The sequence below is a fragment of the Euprymna scolopes genome, chromosome 31, assembly GCF_053919585.1.
Source record: "Euprymna scolopes isolate OS-2025 chromosome 31, ASM5391958v1, whole genome shotgun sequence".
Taxonomy (NCBI): Eukaryota; Metazoa; Mollusca; class Cephalopoda; order Sepiida; family Sepiolidae; genus Euprymna; species Euprymna scolopes.
In genome coordinates, this window is record NC_136512.1 from 20,931,109 (window position 1) to 20,953,348 (window position 22,240).

The window sequence follows — 22,240 nt, forward strand, 5'->3', positions numbered from 1 at the left end:
GATTCCTCAAGCTTTTGTAATGTTGTCCGATTTGCATAATATTAAATTTTTGCATAGTTGACTTTAGGTTAACACTAGCAGAGCTGCCCAACGTTGCACTGAGGTAGAAGTGGACTATTTCTATTAAGATTTCTATTCTTCTGTTCGTCTTTTTTCTCACCAGCTTCGTGTTTATCTCCCACCCAGCCCATTCCTCTCTAGCTAGGCATGCACACATTTATATAATAGATTCCGTGAGTAATAAGTTGGCATTTTCTTTCTAAATTTGTACGTAACACTGAAAACAAGCCTCTTTTATGAAACCTGGTCCGGTTAACCGCCGGAGAATAAATGTTTTCTGAATTTTAGATATTATTAGCAGTTCAGCAGCTCGAGCCGTATGTACTGTTCATAACTTGCCCTACATATGAATACACTTTATGTAAGATTTCAAATGTTTAGACTAAAATTTGTCTGATTAATTTCATACAGACCGCAAAGATCAAATTTTTTTAACTTTGACCCTAATTTTGACCCCCTTAACATTTATTATTTTGACCCCCTTAACATTTATTATTTTGGTCTCAAATCAAAATACAAAGTTTTACCCATGTCCAAGTTATCTACTTCTGATATTTCAAGTTTTTAGACCACAAATTTGGTAGAATCTGCAAAGGTCAACTCTTTCAACTTTGACCTTTTGGCAGCCAAATTTTCGCCCCAAAACTAATTAAAATGCTTGCCGCATGTCTGAATACCCGTTATGTATAAATTTCAAATGTTTAGACCCAAAATTGGCTGAGTAGTTTGCTAGACACTGAAAAGGTAAAATCTTTTGAACTTTGATCCCTTGGCAGCTCAAATGTTCGACCCTTACTGAGTAAAAGCTTGCCCCCTATCTATGAATGCACTTTATGTAAAATTTCAAATGTTTAGACAAGAAATTGGCTGAGTAATTTGGTAGAGACTGCAGAGGTAAAATTTTTTGAACTTTGACCCCAATTTTGAGCCCTTAACATTTATTTTTTTGGGCTCAAATTAAAAACTTTGATCCATGTTCAAGTAACCTACATCTAAAACTTCAAGTGTTTAGACCCAAAATTGACACCTGAACTGTCTTGCCCCTCCCCTCTCCTGTCGACTGAACTGTCTTGCCCCTCCCCCCTGTCGACTGAATTGTCTCCCCCCCCTCGACTGAATCGTATTCACCCCGTCGACAAAACTGTGTTGCCCTCCCCCACTGTCAACTGAACTGTGTTGTCCTCCCCCGTTGACTGAACAGCCCCCCCAATCCCTATCTTGCATGTAACGTAAACCAACATCTTGTTAATCTTTACACCCCCCCCCTTATGTCCAAGTGGTTATATGTCTTGTTAGAGGGCAATATGAGTAAAAAAAAAATTTATTTATGCCCTTGCAAATATTAAAGTGAAGATCTAAAATCCGTATTTCTTCAAAATACTTCACATAATTTTGATTCTAGAAAATGTTTAAGACCTATGCTTAAGGGATCTTAAGAAGGAATGGAAATTTAGGGAATCTTGCTTTTCATGGTTCAAATTTAATGCCCAGCTAATAATAACTTGCTCCTTATTCTGTGTACCAAAAATAGAATTATTTTATCTTCTTTGGTTTTCAGCTGCCAGTCGAATCGTGGATTATTATTTGGGTAAAGATCCAAATGCTGTACCAATGAACACGGCGCAACCATCCAAAATCTGTGATGACCTTTCGCCTGCCGACAGTAAGTAAAATAGTCCTTGACTATATTTTTTTTGTATGTTAAAAAAATCGTTTTTCTAAAATTCATTTTTTTTTATAATTTTAATAGGAAATTTTAGTCATTACATTACTGATTTTGATCTCGGTAGTTCGAATTGAGTTGTCTTCACCTTATTAAACATGGTGTATTAAAACAATGTCTCCCTTTGTCATAAAATTTGATTTTCTTTGTTTAAAAATAAAAAAACTACTTTATCAATTTGTGATTTTTAGAATATGATATTTTCGTTTTATAATGCGTACGTACATCATTAAGTTTTTTTAAGACTTTTCTTTTTTGGTGTGTTTTGAAAATAGGTTTAATTCTAAATACACAGTTAGAAATTGATCATTTTATTTATTTATTTATTTTTTTTTAAATGTCTGGTAAGAAGAAAACGCAAGTGCCTTTTATATTTGTATTTTTTATTGAATTTTCACCCCAAACAAGAACCAGTGCCACTTTGAAGTAGGGGCTATTATTGGGGACATAAGTTGCAGGGATATTATGAAGGGAGATGAGCAGCAAGATGTCTGTTCACATTACATTTGAACTTCTGCATGTCAGTACAGTTGGAAAAACACAATCCTGGATGGGAGTTCCAAAGTCTAGCAGTTCTGGGGAAGGAACTATTGGAGTAGAAGGCTCTCTTACACCTAGGGATGTCTACTGTGTATGGGTAGGATTTAGCTGCTTGTCAGGTTTGTCGAGGGTGTTCACGTCAAGGGTGGGGGGGACAAGTGCTTGTGGCTTGTCAGAAAAATACTTGTTTGTTCTAAACAGATGCAACATTTCGTTGATGGGACAGAGGCTGAAGCTTAGATGACAGTTCAGGACCGATCAGGTTGGATACTCTCTTTTGAACCCTGTCCAGGAGTGAGACTAGTAGCAGATGCACCAGCCCAAATGTGACAACAGTACATGAGCGAATGATGGTCTTATAGAGGTACAAGATACTGTCAGGCCTAAGTAGATGTCAGTTGTATATTTTTTAGTCTTTCCTAATTCATAATTAGAACTGCTTACATCATGTATGCAAATCTCTAATGACTATCGAGCAACTGCACCATTTAATTTTGTTAGCTTATATAAAAATGTGAATCTGTAATATATTCAAATTTCTTAACAAAAATTTTCATTTCTAAAAAAAAAAAAAAACAGTTTGAAAGGAAACAAAAAAAAAAAATCTGAATGGTATACGTACCGGTGATGGAATTAAAATATCAATTGATCAAGTTGTTTTTATTTTTAAACTAGCAGGACCTGTGTTCAGGGTCACCTGATGAAGTCTTATTGACTGAAACAGATGGCTGTTTGTAGCGACCAAATGTAACTGTTTACCTTCGAAAAAAGAAAAAAAATTTTGCTCTTGTTATCGAACACTATCTAACAACTTTGAGTTCATTAGTTCCGATTTTTGAATATCTCAAGCCTGGATATATATATATATATGGAAATTCCATTATGTTTTAATGTTATATAAAATTAAACAATTGTTTTATGTTTTCTTTTCTAGAATCAAAAAACCTTCGAAAATCATCCGTATTTGAACGCCTTGGTGACACAGGATTGAATTCAAGTTCTACGAAAGTCACTCTCACTGGTTCCGGCAATGTTATTGTCCGAAGTACCGGTTCTTCCAAAGTGAGTATATTTCAATGAAACAACACACATTTCCAGTTTCTGCCGTTGCCCTAACTTTCAATTCAAACGAACAGCTTTTTGTCAGCCTGATCTCCAAACACTTGATACTGATTTAGCCAGGCCCACACGTGTAAAATCAATTCTAGAACTTTGTCTATTTTTATTGTTTGACAGTAACGAACGGGTAGTGTTGGGGACGGAAATTGTTTTCTCTAATTCACTTCCTGGTGCTACCAGATCAGGCTGTCTAAAGATGCTTCCTAACTTAAAATGCACCAAACATTGATGTTGTTGTCATTTTTTTTTTTTTTCTGTTTCCTTTGCAAAGCTCTACAATTAAGCAAAAAAAAAAAGAGACTGTTTCATGTTGCCATCTTAAAAAAAAGAACAAAGGCAGATTACTCCACAATAATTTAAACTTGCTAGATTAACCTTGTAATGTTAACTATTTCACATTATTTAAAATCGTTTATAAATTAAAAAAACAAAAAATGTACTTGATCTATTTATGTGATTTTTGAATATGATATTTTTGTTTCATGATGGAGACGTATGTATATCAAAGCTTTTTCTGTATTTTAAAAAATTTTATTTGGGTTGCAGTTTTTTAGGATAGAAAAAGTGAAGTGTAGTATCAGAACAGATACTACATTTTGTTCCTAGCCAAATGTTGTTTAGACATGTGGCCATCAATCCTCATTGCAAAAATTCAGAAACAAAATGTGATAACTTGTCATAAAACTTCCTTATAAGTAGGGCTAGGACAACAGCATATTCTTTTCATTGTTTTGACTCTGGAGAGTGTATCCATTGTTATCTTATATGCTTTTATATAGAGTGATGTGGTTCTCAGTTGATTAACTGTGTCAGATGTATACTTGAGAGTAAGAACAATGAAAATAATATTCTGTTGTCATAGCCCTACTCATAAGTAATGCATGTACCCCAAATCAGTAATTTTGGACAGTGCATCACTGATAAACACCTTTGATGCAATTAGAGAATACATTTTTGGACTGAATCTATTCTACCCCTTTTTTTTTTTTTTTTTTCAGGTAAGTTCTTCCACGTCTTCATCAAGCTCAACATCACCGTCCGTGTTTGCACGGCTTGGCGAAAAACCGACATTAAAAAGACCAGCCAGCTCGACGTCAGGAGATGACGAGGACACAGAGGGACCCCCTCTTCAATATGCCGGCATTCTGAAGTCACTACCCGGCAAGATCAAAACGAAGAAAACAAAGCTGAGCACCACCCCGACAAGTAATCGTGGAGCTTTGACAAAAAAGAAAACGCGACTTATATCCGGCGCTAAACCTGCCACGCCTACCTCACATAAGATACATAGTAAGAAAAAGTTTTCAGTTATTTTTCCTTTCTCTTTCGCTCCTCATTTAACGTAACTTTTCTCTTATTCAGGAATCAGATTTTTTTTATTTCACACGCCCCCCCCCCAACAAAAAAGCAAAGCACTCCAGATTGAGGTAAAAATGAGAATTTCCAAATCTATAAGGATCAGTTTTTCAAAGAAAAAAGATAAAGTGTAGGATAAAATAAAATTCGCATCAAGTGCGCTTGAAAGCCGAATCACAACGTAATATTAGGAAAATAAACAAATATTTTACTTGTTTGAAATTTATCACATACAAGTAAAATATTTGTTTATTTGGTACTTGTATAGTTTAGTCAAGACATTAAAAAATGAAAATATCGAAAAAAGTTTAAATTGTAAGTATCCGCTATAGAACGAAGTTCTCCGAAAAAAAATTTCACTTAATTTCATCAAGTATTTTTTTTTTTTTTTTTTTTTTACAGCAGAAAAACACGGTTTTATGAGAGCGCGTTGAAGGTGGCCATCTTCGATAAAAAAAAAAAAAATTTGTTTGAATTTTAGAAATGACAAAGGGAGATAACTCCAGTTAAAGCGCTGACACCCCTCCCCATCTCTAAATACTAGCTTTTCTTCCTAAAAATCGAACATTTTGCTCGATATCATAACAAACTTTTTTTCGCTGTAAAAAAAAAAACTACTTGATGAAATTAAGTGAAATTTTTTTTCAGAGAACTTCGTCCCATAACAGACACATACAATTTAAACTTTTTTCGATATTTTCATTTTTTAATGTCTTGACTAAACTGTACAAGTATAGTTTATTTTCCTAATATTACGTTGTGAATTGGCTTTCAAGTGCACTTGATGCATATTTTATTTTATTAAAATTAAATCAGCATTTCTATATGGAACTCACACCCTTGACATAAAATGTAGTATCAGAACAGATACTATACTTTGCTCCTAGCCAAAAGCATAAGAAAAAAAGTAAACAGATAATAAAGAATAGAATGAGGTAACGGTTTATAGTTCTCTCCAAGAACTTAGACACCAGGGTTGGAAAGTGGGAATGAGGAGTCAGCATCCCAGAGGACAAAAAGTGCGGATAAGATTTAATGAACGTAAGGTGCTAGTGTAGTAATCGTTAATGGTGTAAATTGGGTAAAATTTGATTATTTATGGGTACGGCTTAACAAGAATTTGTTTACATTGGATTTGAAGGTTACCATGTTGTATTCAAGCGGGAAGCAGGACAGTGTTCTACAGGCGGGCAGTTCTGGGAAAGAAGTTTTGTTCATGGAATCTGCATTTAAATTTATGCACAAATATAAAGTTGTCATTCCTCAGTAAGGACGCCTCGGACGATTAGCAATAAACTAACTCCTCAAAGAAAAAGCAAAGACTGAGAGGGTAGACCTCCTAGAACTGCACAGAACTAAAATCAACAGAGACTGGATCATTACAGGAGTGATCTGATCTCTGTTGATTTTCGGGGTATGGAGATAAAAATCCCTTGGTAAAAAAAGGAAAAAAAGAAGCCCAAAAATGAATGTTCTGTTATTGATCGGTGATTGTCTTGTGTCTTGTGAAGTAGCTGTGCATTTAATTGTGAGGCAAGGGTTGTGCAATTCTCAACCACACCTCTCCTGAATCGGCACTGCTTGTGTCCAGTGGCAAAGAGAGGCCCAACACTGACTGGAAACAATGCTGAGATAAGCAGAGAGCACATTTGGAATTCCAAATGGTCACCCATTTTAGTACTGACTAGGCTCACCCTTGCTTAACTTCACTGCTCTGATGGGAACCGGTGTGTCAATGTGATCATGCCGTACATCAAACAGGGTTACGGAATTGGAATTCCTAGGATTCCATAATATCCTACTTTCACCTTCCAATATTCAGATTACTTGTTCATTCTTCGGAGATTAAAAAATCTCAGCCTCAGTGACAAGGGCATAACCAAGAAGGACCAAAGTGGAGGTTCTAACTTTCATAGCAAAGATTTTATAAAATGTTTTGTTTCGTTTAAGTAAAGTTTTGTTTTGTTTGTTTCTTATTATAATTACGGCAACCTAAAAATTGCAATTAATGCTCCTTGAATGTTCTCATAAGATGAAATTTAAAAATTTTGATGGATTTATGAAATTGTTTTTACAAATAATTTGTCAAATTACTTGATTAATAAATGCAATTTTTTAGGTTGCCTTAATTATAACTTTTTCATGTTTCATAGTTTTTTATCAAGCCTTGGTACGTTTTGCCACATTCTGGTTATAATTAAATACTTATAGATGTACAAAGCAAAATGAAATGATACGGAAAGTCTTGTTTCATTTTCATACAAAAAAATTCAAATAGATTAGGAAATATTTTGAATGGAACAAAACCAAACAAATCCAAGCCTGCAAAATTCCCCTGTAGGTAGGTGAACTTAAAGGCATTGTGAAATGGTAGGTAAAATCAATTCGCAAGCAGTACATGATCCTCTGATTAGCAGGCAAATTATTTACGAGGTAAAAGCTACCCCACTGGTGCTTTAAATCAAATATATAAAAGGCTAGATGTCCATCTGTCTGTCTCCATATTTTTAAACTCTATCTCTTCCGAAATTAAAAGTTGCAGAGCTGTGTCAGGGGCCTGAAATGATTAGATTTTTTTTACGGACTATTCTTTGAGTCTTTAGTCAGTTAAAATAGTTTTTAAGAGGTCAAAAATGAGTCAAAATTTTTTTAAATCGTTAGACATTTTGTAAATTTATCTTAGTTTATTTTTTCAATTAAAAATTTTTAATCAGTTCATATGCGTGTCACGTTGGTACAGTGGTAACGTCACCAGCTTTGAATGCTACAGTTTTGGTTTCGGTTTCGATTCTAGCTGAAGGCACCCAAATAATATATTTTTTTACTTTTGAAATCACGATTCTATAATAATATATATGCAATCTGGACAAATCAAAATATCATATTGAACGATTGGGCAAAGCCCCCCCCCCTCCCGCTAGTTAGGGAAAATAATTTTGGTTGGCTTCTCCAGGAGGGGGTGTCCAAAAAGCACGGAAAGCATGGCTGGCTACATCCTAGAACTCGGACTCTTAGCATTTTGAGTCCGAGTTCTAGCCAAATCTTGAGATTCATACTCTGCAACTCTGATTTGAAATAGTGTCGAAGTAGAGAGTGTAAAAATTTGTACCCATGGAAATGTCCGTTTTGTATGTTTTGGTGTAGCCGATTTCGGCATCAAACTGGTGCTTTGTCGCTATAGTCAAGTTTTTTTTGTTTTTTTTTAAATAAATCTGGTAATCGAATATATTTTTTTCTTTGGATAAAATTGAAAAAAAAAATTATAAGGAAAAAATTGAATTTGATTTAAAAGAAAGAACTTAAAAATAACCATGTTTATTTAAAACAACATAAAAACAAACGACGAGATTATATTTTCATATTTTTTTTCTTAAAAAAAAAAACTTTAAAATATTTTAAACGTTTTTAATCATTAAAAAATTAATCATAAAACAATAACCTAAATGAGTTTTGACAAAATGTGATTTTTCCTTAAAAAAAACAGTTAAATTTATTAAAAACATTATAAACTTTGAACTGTGTCTATTCAAAACACAACACAAGAACAGACAATGACATCCAGTCCTCAACAATATTTTATTTTCATATTAATTTAAAAATTTTAAAATATTTATTCTTAATAAAAATTTTTTTTAATTATTTAATCTTAATTATAAATATTTAAAAAAATTTAATCGTAATTAAAAATATTTTTTAATTTTTAAAAATTTAATCTTAATTAATTTTTTTTTTTAATTTTTAAATATTTAATCTTAATTAAAAAAAAGGAACTTAAAGATAACCGTGCTTATTTAAAACACAACGCAAAAACAGACAATATTCAGTCTTCAACAACGAGACTATATTTTCGTATTATTTTTCTTAATTAAAAAAATAAATAAAAAATATTTTTTAATTTTTTTATCCTTAAAAAAATAATTAGTAAATAATTAACCGAAAAGAGTTTTGCAAAAAAATAATTTTTCTTAAAAACAGTTTAAGTTATATATTTTCATATTGTTTTTCTTGATTTAAAAAAAAAAAAAAAGTTATAAAATCTTTATAAGAATGTGACTGGCATGGTCGACACCGAATCGGTCGCGCCGTCAAATCGGCTGAGCCGAATCTGTGAAGCCAGAATGGCCATGCCGAAATGTCCCATTCCCTGGAAATGTATATGTTATATATATTGCGATCTGAATAAATTGAACAGTGAATTGAACTATGAAAGGTTTTTATTTTGCAGCTGGGGATTACCTTACTAGAACTGTGCTCTGTGTGTGGGAGAGAAGAAGGTATGTGTCTCTCTCACGAGCGAATGGGTTTTAAAATTCTTCACACTTGCACTCATTCCTAGCAAAGTTTCTACAAGTCCTAGGAAACGTAAATTTCCCAGATCTGTTTTGGCTATAACTCTGGAAAAACTATCAGATAAGAATCGTTGTAGATTTGTTGGAAATGGAATTCAATACAGTTATTGATAAAAAAGAAACTTAAGTTGAAAAAAAAAAAAAAAAAAAAAAAGGCGTCAGATTTCAGTTTGGATGTTATTTCATTATTTTGGAGTTCCAACTAAAAATTATTCTTAAGAAAAAAAAAAAAAAAAGAAAAAAAAAATTGCCCCCCCCCATTTTTTTTTGGTTTGTTTGTTGTATGACCTTCTCCAAAGGTGGAAGTGTTAAGGGAATATTAAATTCACAAGTGATCCCCAGTCGCATGTAACGTTTGGTGCAGTTTTGGGCAGGAAGCCATTATCTTCAGACAGCCCGATCTGGTAGCACAAGCTGTCCTAACAGGTATTACCACTCTGGGCCAAAGTGAACCTAGGAGTAGTAATAACTCAGGGTCAGCTGCACATTCTCCACTGGTGCTACCAGATCAGGCTGTCTGAAGATATTGGCTTCCTGAGACGAAATGCACCTAACATTGATGCTTTTTGTTTTTCTACTTCCTTTTGCAAAACTTAATTATATTTTGTAAAAACAAAATCAAAAACAAAAACGACCCACCTTTTCCTTCTTTCGATTTCCCTTTTCTCTTTTTATCCCCCCCCCCCACTTCCTAACTGGTTTCCTAACTTAAAATTTACCAAACATTAATACTGTAACCCTTTTCCCTCTCCCATTGCAAAACTCATACTTTTCCTTCTATCTATATGGTGTCACTAATGGGAGAGAGAAATGGGGAGATCACCCTTTTTGAACTGTTACTTATTAGTCGTGTGCCAGCGACTCTATAAGTCACTCCGTCGGTCTGTTCGTAACACTTTTGTGCTTGGCCTTTTTGGTTAAGATCAAAGGTCTGTTGTTAATACATGCTGTTCTTAGCTTTTTAAGCTTTTCTTGGCCTTTAGGCCAAGATCAAAATGTAGTGTCTGTTCTTACTACATGCTGTACTTATGTTTGTAACTTTGTGATATAAAGTGGGGGATCACTTTTCTGTATTAATTTAATGTAAAATGATTAACCACTTTATAACCAGTCAGTCTCAAAGCCATTCAAGTCGTTCTCCAGATCATTCAAGTTGTTTTTGAAGTATTCCAGTTATTTTTTAAGCAGTCAAGTCATTCTTAAGGTCATTAAAGTCATTCTAAGTCATTTCATCCCATTTTTCGGTCATTTTAGTTTATCTTTAAGAATTTCATGTCAATCCTACATTCACGCATTCATTCATTACATGAGAGCACGCGACTAATGGTTATCGGTCTTGTTTTTCTTTCTCATTAGTTTTATTTAAATTATCTCCCTTGAAAATTTATCAGCAAATGTTGGTCCTGTTATTTTTTATTTATTTATTACATAGGAGTCACCACTTATCTAGGCTCAAAGGGCACTCGAGGATAAGGGTTAATGAGTGTACAGTAGTCAATGGGACAATATAGTCATAATCGTTAGTAGTGGAAATTTGGTAAATTGGATTACTTAAAGGGACGGCTCTTTAAGAACTTGTTTACATTGGACTTGAAGACGACCAAATAAAATCAGCAGTAGTATTTCTACAGTACAACGTAGACTAGAATGCGTTGTAAACTAAGTCACTGCGAGGAGACATGTGAAACTTCTTCCTGGTGTACACCGATGGGACCCCAACTAAAGCAGGCAATTAATTGATTTGATTGAAAAATGAGCAATCTCACCGATTTTGATGACAATAGAAGTATCGAAAGTGTGGACCATTTGTTGATTATGAGTCAATCGATTAAAAATTAAATTAGAAGCTAAGATATCTGCACTTCAATATAGCTACACACATTCATTCGTGTTGGGTCTCCTTGCTATGTAGATATATGAATGCATGTATGTGTGAAAATGTTTTTTTTAAAGATTGTGTCAAGCTGGCCTAATGGTTATCGATCTTGACCAACTTTCTTTAGGTTTTGGTTTCAATCTCAGCTCGAGTATTTTATATATTTTTTTTTTTTACTTACAGGAAGTGAACAGTTTAAAAGATATGTAATATTCGCATGCACATATCTCCGCCTCCTTGTGTGTTTTTTTTTCTTTTTTTTTTTCTTTTTTTTAAAAGGAATTTAATGTGACGTTTAATATCGGGCAACCCCGGGTACATTTTCTAGTGAGATTGTTGGGATGTGCACTGCTTGGTGCCAAACGAAAAAGAGAAAGAAGAGAAGGGAAACGGAAGGCAATGCATGCGTATCAGTCATGTTTGCGCGTGCCTCACTGCATGCATGTGTGTGTGTGTGTGTGTGTGTTACAACACACAGCTTGTTCTGTGTCTGTGCGTTTGATCTAGACCAGGGGTTCTCAACCGGGGTCCACATGGACCCTAGGGGTCCATGGAATATTTCTGGGGGCCCACAGGCAAAACATAACAAAATGAGGGTCCACAACGATATTTTGGTGGTCCATGGAGAAAACCAACTTAGAATAGTTTTTATTATTAAAAATTTAATTTCTACTATAATTTTTTTTTTTTTTTTTTCTCAATCATTCAAGTTATTTTAACTATAATATTTCTATTTACCAGGTTTACCTCATTAAATTAATTTTCCTTTAAAAATAAAGCTTAATTATATAATATTTCTTTGATTATTAAAACCTCAAAATTTATATTAGTGAAAGATAGAAGATTGTCTTATGACCAATAGTTATGAAGGGGTCCACCAAGATAAAAAGGAAAAAGGGGTCCATGAGTAAAAAAAGGTTGAGGACCACTGATCTAGACGAAGTGAATTTGGCAGGTGTAAACGGCTTACTATAAGATATAAAATATAGGGTGGCCCACTTAAAGGTAGCCCAGAAAACGTAGTAAAGAGAAGGAACATTTTTTTTTATTGTTTAAATTACGTGTACTGTTATAAAAGATGCTGGAAGTGCTCCCTATGCATTCCTGGAAACGTTTAACGTTTGCAGATGCTGCCTGTAGATCTTCTCTGGTGATTCTCCTGATAGCGTTGGTAATGTTCTCCTTTAGTTGCTTTAGTTAGTCCTTGCTACGTAGATATATGAATGCATGTATATGTGTAGCTACATTGAAGTGCATATGTGTGTTTTATATGATACTAGCGAGGGGTACCCAGCGTTGCCCGGGTGTTTGGGAGGTGGGTTTAAAAAGAAAAAAAAAAAAGTAAGTATGAGATCGAACCCGAACCGTTGAGGCAAAGTTGCAAATTAAAGTGTGAAAAAAAAAAAAAGTGCAACGTTAACCATTGCCCCACCGCGACATGCTTACGGAAACACGTTTGAATTTATTTGATTTAGCAGGTGCTCGTTTTAATGAGTTAATGAGGTCAGTTTGACAGCGGGATTTCATTTACTGCTGAACGCTTTTTTCCTCGCCCCCAAGATGTTATAGGAAAAAGACTAACCCACATGCGGCGAGTGACAAATATTGAATATCTATCTTCCCGAAATCGAGCAAATTAAATAGACAGGCGAGCTTCGTTGTTAAGTGTGAGATATTACGATTTCTATGTGATATAAAAAGTTTTTATAAGTTGTTAAGCGAGTGACCGCTTCTCTGGAAGAAGCCTTTTGTAGACACGCAGAAAAAGCGAACACACATACATACATACATACATACACACATACTTACATACATACATACATACATACATACACACATACATACATACATACACACATACACACACATACATACACACATACATACATATATGCACACATACATATACACACACACACATACATACACACACACACACACATACATTTTCGCTTTTATATTTATAGATGTATGATAGATTTGTGAAGCTAAAATAAGAACAAAAACTACAAGACATCTTCATGTTGTTACCTCACTTCAACACCCAGTTCCCTGCATTGCTATAACATTCTTATACTCCTTCACATTTATTTACCAGCAATGCTTCAAGCAAACTACATTTCTATTTCATTTATGAATTTAAAATTCAAAGTTTTAACAACTCTTTTTTTTTCTTTCTATCACCTCTTAGCTTCTACGACGTGTGAACCAGCAGTGTCAACTGCAGGAATCTTGTCTCCAGATGCCAAACCCTTAGAAGCAATCAGTGCCAAACAGCGCCTGGGCAAGATCATCACTGCTCCAGCAACAAGCACAACATCCAGAAAACCTAGCATTGAAAAAAAAGAAGCATCACCCGTGGCCTCTGTAAAGAAAGGTAGGTGCTGTCTCCTTTTGGTGGCCATAATTTATTATCCATCCCATTTTTTTTTTTTTTTTTTAAAATTTTAAATATATCCTTGCATTTTTACAAGAGACGTTGACTATCCATTCGTCCATCTAGCCTTAGTTTGTTAGTTTGAAATAGCATTTTTTAAATTGAAATCACTCCAGACAAGGCGCGAAGCCACTTAATGTAAGGAACTAACAAGAATGAAAGATGATTATCACAAAGGAGATGCCTATTGGCCTTAGTTGTATAAAGACTGAAGTTATAGATAGGAGGAAAACAATCAGCAGGAAAAGAGTTCTACAAACCTTTTTTTTTTACAGAGGAGTTACCACTTATCAAGGCCTGGAGGCCACTCGAGGATTAGGGTTAATGAGTATACAGTAGCCAATGGGAAAATATAGTGGAAATTGGATTACTTACGAGGAGGCTCATCAAGAACTTGTTTACGTTGGAATTGAAGATGACCATATTGTAGTCAATTGGAAAGCAGGAAAACGGAACAGTTCCACAGGCGAGCAGTTCTAAGAAAGAAGCTTTGTTCATGGAATCTACACTTACGTTTATGCACGGATAAAGAGTTGGGGAGAAATTATTGATAGTGGTTTTAGCTAGACGAGTGTTTTTCGTGAAAGTCATGCCAGTGGGGACCATAGATTAGAGCTCAGATGAGCACTTCCTATGAAAATAACGATAAAGCAGAGACAGGCTCACGACGTCTCTTCTGTGAGAAAGAGGTTGCAGGGAAGAGAAAAAGACATCCCTTACGAGGCTACGAAGTCTATTTTGAACTCTGTCAAGGCAGGATAAGTCTTTCTAGCAGCTCCTGCCCAGATGTAGCAACAGTACTCTATCCTTGGACGTACTTGGCTCATATAGATAGAGAATTGCTGCAGTTCTTAGAGAGAAACTGCCGAAGTGGGACACTTATCAACCAAGTTTCAGCCATAAATGTCAAATAGTCTTCTTTGGTCCCCCAATGAAGGAGGGATTGGACCTAGTAATTCACTCCTGTTTGTCCATTCGATTGTTCGCACTTTTCTCAATAACTATGCCTTGAATTTAAAAAAAAATTTGCACCAACATTAGTCATGGTGAAAGTGAACTTTCGCCAGAACGGATTTTCCGGAATAACTGATTGATCCCCTAGGGGCCATTATAAATATAAACTTGCCCCCAAATCGTTCATTTGGTTGCTTGTTCGTATTTTCTCAATAAATTGCCTTGGATTTAAAAAAATTTTGTACAAACATTAATCATGGTGGAAGTAAATTTTTTACTTGTGAATGGGGACCCCTCATGCTTGGCTTGTTTTTATCACTAATAAGTGATATGCTCCAACTCTGCATACTTGCATTGCAGGAACCTATACCTGGTATGACATTTACCATAATTGAGTTTATCTGGCTTCTTCCAAGTGAGGGAGTTTCTAGGAAATATTAAATTCACAAACTGACCCCAGTCGCACGCATATTCCGTTCAGGCAAGATGACAACATTAGTTTATGCAGTGAGGTCCGGTCGTCTTCCCACAAACAGCATCTGTCTTTTTCTCATGGAAATTGCTCCAGACAACGCGTGAAGCTACTTGATGTAAGTAACTAACAAGAATGAAAGGTGATTATCACAAAAACGTAGATGCTTATTGAACTTAGTCTGGAAGAGACCAAGGCTGTAGGTAGGAGGAAAACAGTCTGCAGAAAGAGTTCCACAAGCCTGCAGTTCCTGAAAAGAAGCTACTAGAATAGAAAGCTTTATTACAATCTATATAGTTGTAAAAGTGATAATGTGTGACAACACTTCTCGGCCTATATTACTCAACGAATTTTTGATCAACACACTTGAAATTTGGTATATAGGGTATTCAGACATGTGGAAAACTTTTTAATTGGTTTTCATCCGGGGGGGGGCTGCTAAGGGGGTAAAAATTGAAAAATTGGTACACTGGAAGGTCATTGGATTTTTATCTGTTTGTCAACTGTTTCATGATTGTGCATGCACGAATCGTTCACATTATGTTAAGAATAAGCAGGTTCGAAAATGCTTTGTAAAGATCGTGTGAAGCTGGCCTAATGGTTATTGGTCTTGACTCACTGTCTTTAGGTTTTGGTTTCAATCTCAGTTCAAGTATTTTTTTTTTTACTTACGAGAAGTGAACTGTTTAGAAAAAACATAATACTTGCATGCTCAGTCTTTTTCTGTTTTTTGAAGAAATTTAATGTGACATTTAATACTAGGTGACGCTGGGTAGATTTTCTAGTGAGGTATAAGATAGCAAATTGATGAAGACCACTAATGAGTCAAATGAGCTGAAACAAAGGAAGCAAGGAATTAATGAGACAATTCTGGAGAAGGCATGCCATGATAGTGTTTGAGCGAGGTTGCAGAGAAGGAACTATTCAAATTACAAATACGTTTCTGCACTTTATCAAGAACCCTCATAGTCAGCCTAGCGAGTGCAACATTGAATCTGTTAAAGCGGTAAGTGACATAGCATCCCACAGAAGAGCAAGATACAACACCACATCCAACTCGGCTAAATTTATGGGATGTGCATTATGCTCTGACCCCCTACCGAGTGCAACCTTGGCATGGTTAGGGGACTTACGTTTCTCTAGGTCCCGGATAGCTATGCTGGCGGGAGATTCGTCTCCTGGTAGGGTCACCCAAGCCAGACAGGTTAAAGGGTAGAGATCAGACTAAGATCATTCATTTGTCCTCCAGGTTGGGGGGTTAGAATGGGCCCAACAACCCAATTCTGTAAAAGAAAGAAAGTTACAGAAACCGCAACGACATCATCTGTGGGCTTCTTGGTTCGGGAAGGGTTCTCTCTAGTAGAGTTCATGACACGAGCGGGTGAAAGCCTCTGGGAAGCCAGTGCGCTGACAACCCTTCTGACAAGCAAGGCCAAGACCAGGATACATGGAAAATGGAACTGGATTGGCCACACCTTACGGAAGCCTACATCCAACATCGTCAGGCAGGCCCTTGAATGGAACTCACAAGGCAAGCGTAAAATTGGTTGCTTGACGCAGAAAAGCATTGAGGCTGAGACCAGGGCTGCTGGAATGACATGGGCTGAACTGAAAAGGACCAGCCAGAACTGGGTCTGTTGGAGAAGCGTCGTTGCAGGCCTATGTTCCCCAAGGAATCAAGAGGCCTAATCTAAACTAAACTCAGTCATATAGTCATAGTTGCGGTACTCACCTTGGATCGGTTGAGCCAGCTCTTTTTAACAAGTTCAATAGATTCTAAACACTGGCTGACCAGGCACGGCGATCCAAGGCTGCTTTCCTTATGAGTATAAATCATTTGTGGTTCCAGCAACAGATCTCATAAAGGTGAGGGCCCAGAATCAATTCAGCATCCTGCTTTTTTATCCTGAGCCAGGTTTTGAGGTGGCTACTGCAACGTTTCTTCCAGTATGATGGTTGTCCTGGGTTGATGAATTAATGGATGAAGTCATCTAGGTTGAAAGGCGTGATCAAACCAACAAAGGTGTTTGGCAAGGAGAGATATTTGGAGGGAATGGATCTTGCAGCAAGCACAACCTGTACTGTTGGGATAAACTGTTGCCAGCGGATATGGAGGTTTTGGCATAGACATTGATAGTCGAATACCTCTAGTTTGTGTAAATCACTTGTCTGCATAGACCAAGTCTTGCAACCACAAAGGAGAATGGTACGGTAGACGTTGACTTATTTCTTTTTGAGATCAAAATCGACAGAAGGCGGTGTAAGCATTTCTGATGTGGTTGAGAATGTCTTCCTCCCCTTGGCCAGTTGCGGTGATGATTGAGCCAAGATACTTGATCTGATTGACTTCCTCAAGAATTTCCATGTTTTTCATTTGGACGAAGACTTGCCATCAGTAACTTTGTAATATTGTCTTTTATCTTCGTGTTGATCTCTAAAACATAAGATTGTATTTTGTCAGTGGCCGATTGAATGTCAGCCAACCATTCACCCAAAATGGTGATATCATCAACGTAGAACCCTCAAATAGGACATGTATTCACCAGCCTAAAAATCTGACAACGGTACTTCTGCATATCATCTTACTATTAAACGTGCACGTTGCATGGATGTTTGGATTATTCGGATTACTGTTCCCATTCAGCATCATCGTCCTGTTTTGCTATTTAACGTGCTGAAAGTGAGTCAGACTCAGAGATGAGCAACACCAGACAATGTGCCTATTCTCCATGTGATCTGATCCGAAGATTTGATATCAGTTGTGCTGCAGGCGATGAAATCTGTCAAGTTTTGCCTTGCTCCCTAAATTGTCTCCGTTTTCAAGTATTTCTTCCTCCTCTGAATGAGAACAAAGCAGATACTACACTTTGATTCTAGCATTGATTTCGTACATATTTTCCGTTCGAATAATATTCCAAGTGTTGGCTGCACACAAGATCTCGATTATAGTAAGGATTATATTAAAATAAAAAACATTGAAAATAAGGGAAACGATTCATCTATCGCGTTTAGAGTTATCTCCCTTGATTAATTACAGTTTTCACTTTCAGCTATCAGTTTTTACCCCTGTCATGCTCGATATTTATTTCTCTTCCACGGCCGAATGATGTGACACAAGGATTAGAAAGTGGGATTGAAGAGCTAGTGCCCTTAGAGGAAGAACACTCTGGCCTGCAAAAAATACATTGGCAGCCCTGTCTGCATTCTCCAGTTGGTGCACCTCAGGTGATTAGCAGTAAACATCTCTTCTCAAAGGAGGAAAGCGAAGCCCAGGATGATGGATGACGTAGAACTGTATAGAACAAAAATTGGTGCTTGTTCAGATTGGCACTTAATGCGATCAATAAACCTATGGGCACAAGAATACACATTAAAAGAAGCACACTAAAGCAGGGTTATTTATTTACACAGAAGTATTAAATAATACAAAGTGTGTTTGTGCACGTGTGTGTATGTATATATATATATTTTTTTTTTTACATGGTAATCACCACTTATCAAGGCCCGGAGGCTCTCAGGGATAAGGGTTATTGCATGTACAGTAATCTATGGGATAATATTGTAGTAATCGTTAGTAATGGAGACTTGATAAAGTGTCTTACTTAAGGGGGCGGTTTATCAGGAATTTGTTTATGTTGGACTTGAAGACATCCAGGTTGTAGTCAGGTGGGAAACAGGCAAACGGAAGAGAGTTCCACAGGTGTGCACTTCTTAGGAAGAAGCTTTGTTCATGGAATTTACGCTTTGATTAAGGCACAGATAAAAAATGGGGGAAAATTTTTGACAGTGGTTTCAGCTAGACGGGTGTTTTTTTGTGAGTGAAAGATTGCATGCATGAAGTGAAATGTCCGTTATGGATATGAGCTCATTGTTTATATGTGTATGGAGTTAGAATGTTCGTTATGCGTACATATTCTTGTGCATGCGTGTGTCTGGATGTGTGTGCGTGTGATCACAAGAGTTTCTTTAAAGATGCGTTGAAGATTCATTGCGTATGTGAGAGTTTATATACGAGTGTTCATCCTTACCTTGAAAATGAAATATGCGGCTGTCGAGGCATGCAGGGAAAATAACGCACGCATGCTTACATTGCAGCTCAACAAGAAAGAACCTGTTCGCATTGACGGCACGAATGGAAAAAGAGAGAAAAGAAAAAGAGATGGAACTGGATGTAGGACGCCGTCTGTCTGCTAAAATGGGAATCACGACAAGGGCAGATAACTGGTGCATAATTGAAATTGTGTGCGATCTGTGTAAATGCATTTCACTTCAAAAAGGCATGTGCCCATAAACATGGAAAACGTTTATATTGTACCTACTTGTCACAGAATGAAGATTGCACATTCCAAAAATCACGAAAGATTGATCAAGTAGTTTTTTTATTTATGTAAAACAAATTTGCCGTTTTTATTGATAAGTGACTGATGAAGAAAGTTTTTCTAGAAAACACAAGGGGAGGTAATAATCAGTGATTATTTTGATAGTTTTCACGTGCATTAGGGTTGTCTGTACTTTATTCATTGATGCTTTTTTTCACTCTCATTGAAACAGAGTAAAGTTTGATTTGTTGAATAAAAAAAAACCTACTTGATCAAATTATGTGATTTTTGGAATTTTTCATTTTTGTCTTGTGACGGTACATTTCTGTATTTTCTTTCATTTTAAATGCCGCCATAAGTGCCAATTTGAATAAGCACCCAAAAATTATACCTTGGTCAATAGGAGAAAAACCATCTTAACAATTGCTTATACTTTGAGTTTGGTGCCGCAGTAAAAAAAAAAAAAAATCATTTGCTTTGCTGCTCACCAGCAACAACAAGGAGTCGTGTTTGCTGGAGTCTGAGTTACAAGTGTCCTTAGATTTCTAACACACTCCACCTCTTTCGATAATTGTTGCAAATTATTTTGCTTTATTGGGTGAAAATGTGCTGGTTGACTACTGGAGGAATTATCTTTTAAAAAAAGTTGCTTATTAGGGTTTATAAAGTTTGTATCAGGTGTGATCAGGTCTGTTGCAAACGGATATCACAGTTAAAATTGTTGCTAACAAGAAAAAAAAAAAATGAACACCAAGACTAGATTTATGCAATGGTTGGACCGACTATGTACATCGAAAAAAAAAAAACTATTACAAAAAACATTGGATAGGGAAGGTTTTAATATTTAAACAGTACTTGTCAACGAGAATTTTAAATGTGATACTCGTTCGCAACAGACCTGAATCGATTGATGCCTCCATTCAGTCTCGAAAGACAAAGGATACCCCCTGTAGGGGCAGCTGTAATTGCAAGGCAAGGGTTATGCAATCCCCAACCACACCTCTCCTGAATCAGCACTTTTGAGTCCAGTGGCAAGAAGTCCAGGATGACTGGATGGAGAGCACATACAGCAACTGGAAGTCCAAATGGTCACCCATTTAGTAGTGAGCAGGTTTAATGTTGCTTAACTTTGGTGATCCAGCGCGGACCGGTGTTAACGTGATTATGCCTGTTGAGGACAGCATGGTCTGCTGTGTGATAGACGACCCCGTCGCCATGTGTGTAATGGTGGATGTATTTAATGGTAGAGGAATTGAGAAGGCAAAAGGTCGCGTAATGAGGACGAAAATATACCGTTATATATCAGCGAAAGAAATGCAATTGATTTACATAAATATACATGAAGAAGTGATATAAAGAATAAGAGTTCATTGAGAGATGAGTAACGTTACTTGCGGTTGACTGGCTAGTCAGGAACACGCTGGTGGCTCATGGCACCACTGGAGCGGTGTTTGTCACATCTTGACTGCTTGAAAGTCCAGCCCAAAAGAGGAAGAAATATGGGGAACAGGAAGTGACGTAGCTAGGTCGCTCTTCTGAGTTAAAGGGTGACAATCGAGTTAGGCTGAGAGTTTTCAACTCCCACATGCCGTACAGACCTGAATACACCTGATACAAACTCAATGAGCCACAATAAGCAGCTTTTAAAAGATAATTCTTCCGGTGATCAACCAGTGCACTTGCACCCTTTATTGCAACAACCATTTGTGTGATGTCGAACAGTAGGAATGAGGAGCATGGCATCTTAAAGAATGAATAGTGAAGTAGCGTGATATCATACATGATAAACGTTAGTTGTGCGTGTGTGTGAAACGGCACTAACCCTATTCAGGTTTAACAGGCTTCCGCCAAAGGAGGAAGTTCCATGGGAGTATGAAATTCACAAGCGGTCCTCAGTTGCATGTATATCCCTGTTAGGGGAGATGACGATGTTAGGTTTTTGCAACTCTTGCAGGGAGGTGTCGACGTTCTGCTACATACAACCCCTGGAATTCCCAAATTGGTCACCCATTTTAGTAATGACCAGGCTCAACGTTGCTTAAGTTTTGTGTTTTCTTTCCTCGTCAGTCACTTATCAATAAAAACGGCAACTTTGTTTTACATAAATAAATAAAAAAAAACTACTTGATCAATTTTTTGTGATTTTTGGAATGTGCAATCTTCATTCCGTGACAAGTAGGTAGAATATAACCAGTGTGTCAACATGATTATAACATTCGTTGCCAAAACCTGTGTGTATTATCATAAAAGAATGAATGGTAGTTGCATGTGATGTCATAAAAGGATGAAGTCATGATTATATTTGATTTAATGTCCATGCTACGTGCTGACTGGTGTTGGATGGCTTTAAAAGTTCACTTCCAAACTAAGCTTTCTCTGACCAGATCTTTTAATGATTTTTTTTTTTTTTTTTTACATAGGCATCACCACATTATCAAGGCCAAGAGGCCACTCAAGGATAAGGGTTAAAGAGTGTACAGTAGAAATTGGACAATATAGTAATCATTAGTAATGAAAATTTGGTAAATTTGATAACTTATATGGAACGGCTCATCAAGAACTTATTTACGTTAGACTTGAAGACAACCATATTGTAGTCAGCCGGAAAGCAGGAAAACGGAAGACAATTCCACAGGCGTGCAGTTCTAAGAAAGAAGCTTTGTTCATGGAATCTACGTTTAGGTTTAGGCACAGATAAAGAGTGGGGGGAATTATTGATAGTGTTTACAGCTAGACGAGTGTTTCTTGTGAAAGTTTTGCGAGGGGGGACCATAGATTGAAGCTCAGTCGAACACTTTCCATGAAAATAACGATACATCAGAGACAAACTCGCAACATCTCTTCTGTGAGATAGAGGTTCAAGGAAGAGAAAAGGACATTTCCTACGAGGCTACGAAGTCTATTTTGAACTCTATCAAGGCAGGCCAATTTCATTTTAATTAATTTCATTACATTTTGTGAAAAGCATAAGTGGCTACTCCAAATCTATATATCTATAAAAGTGAAAGTGTCTGTCTACATTTCCCTACACAACA

General features: G+C 36.4%; 1 protein-coding gene across 1 annotated transcript in view; it reads left to right on the forward strand.

The window, feature by feature from the left end:
• Window positions 1-22,240, forward strand: part of LOC145255667 (uncharacterized protein C19orf47-like) — a 54,326-nt gene that overhangs the window by 25,800 nt on the left and 6,286 nt on the right. The window contains exons 4-7 of the mRNA XM_080114226.1: window positions 1,619-1,723; window positions 3,258-3,385; window positions 4,441-4,732; window positions 13,215-13,400. Of these exons, the coding sequence (XP_079970352.1) occupies window positions 1,619-1,723; window positions 3,258-3,385; window positions 4,441-4,732; window positions 13,215-13,400 (711 nt within the window). The remainder of the gene's footprint in view (window positions 1-1,618; window positions 1,724-3,257; window positions 3,386-4,440; window positions 4,733-13,214; window positions 13,401-22,240) is intronic.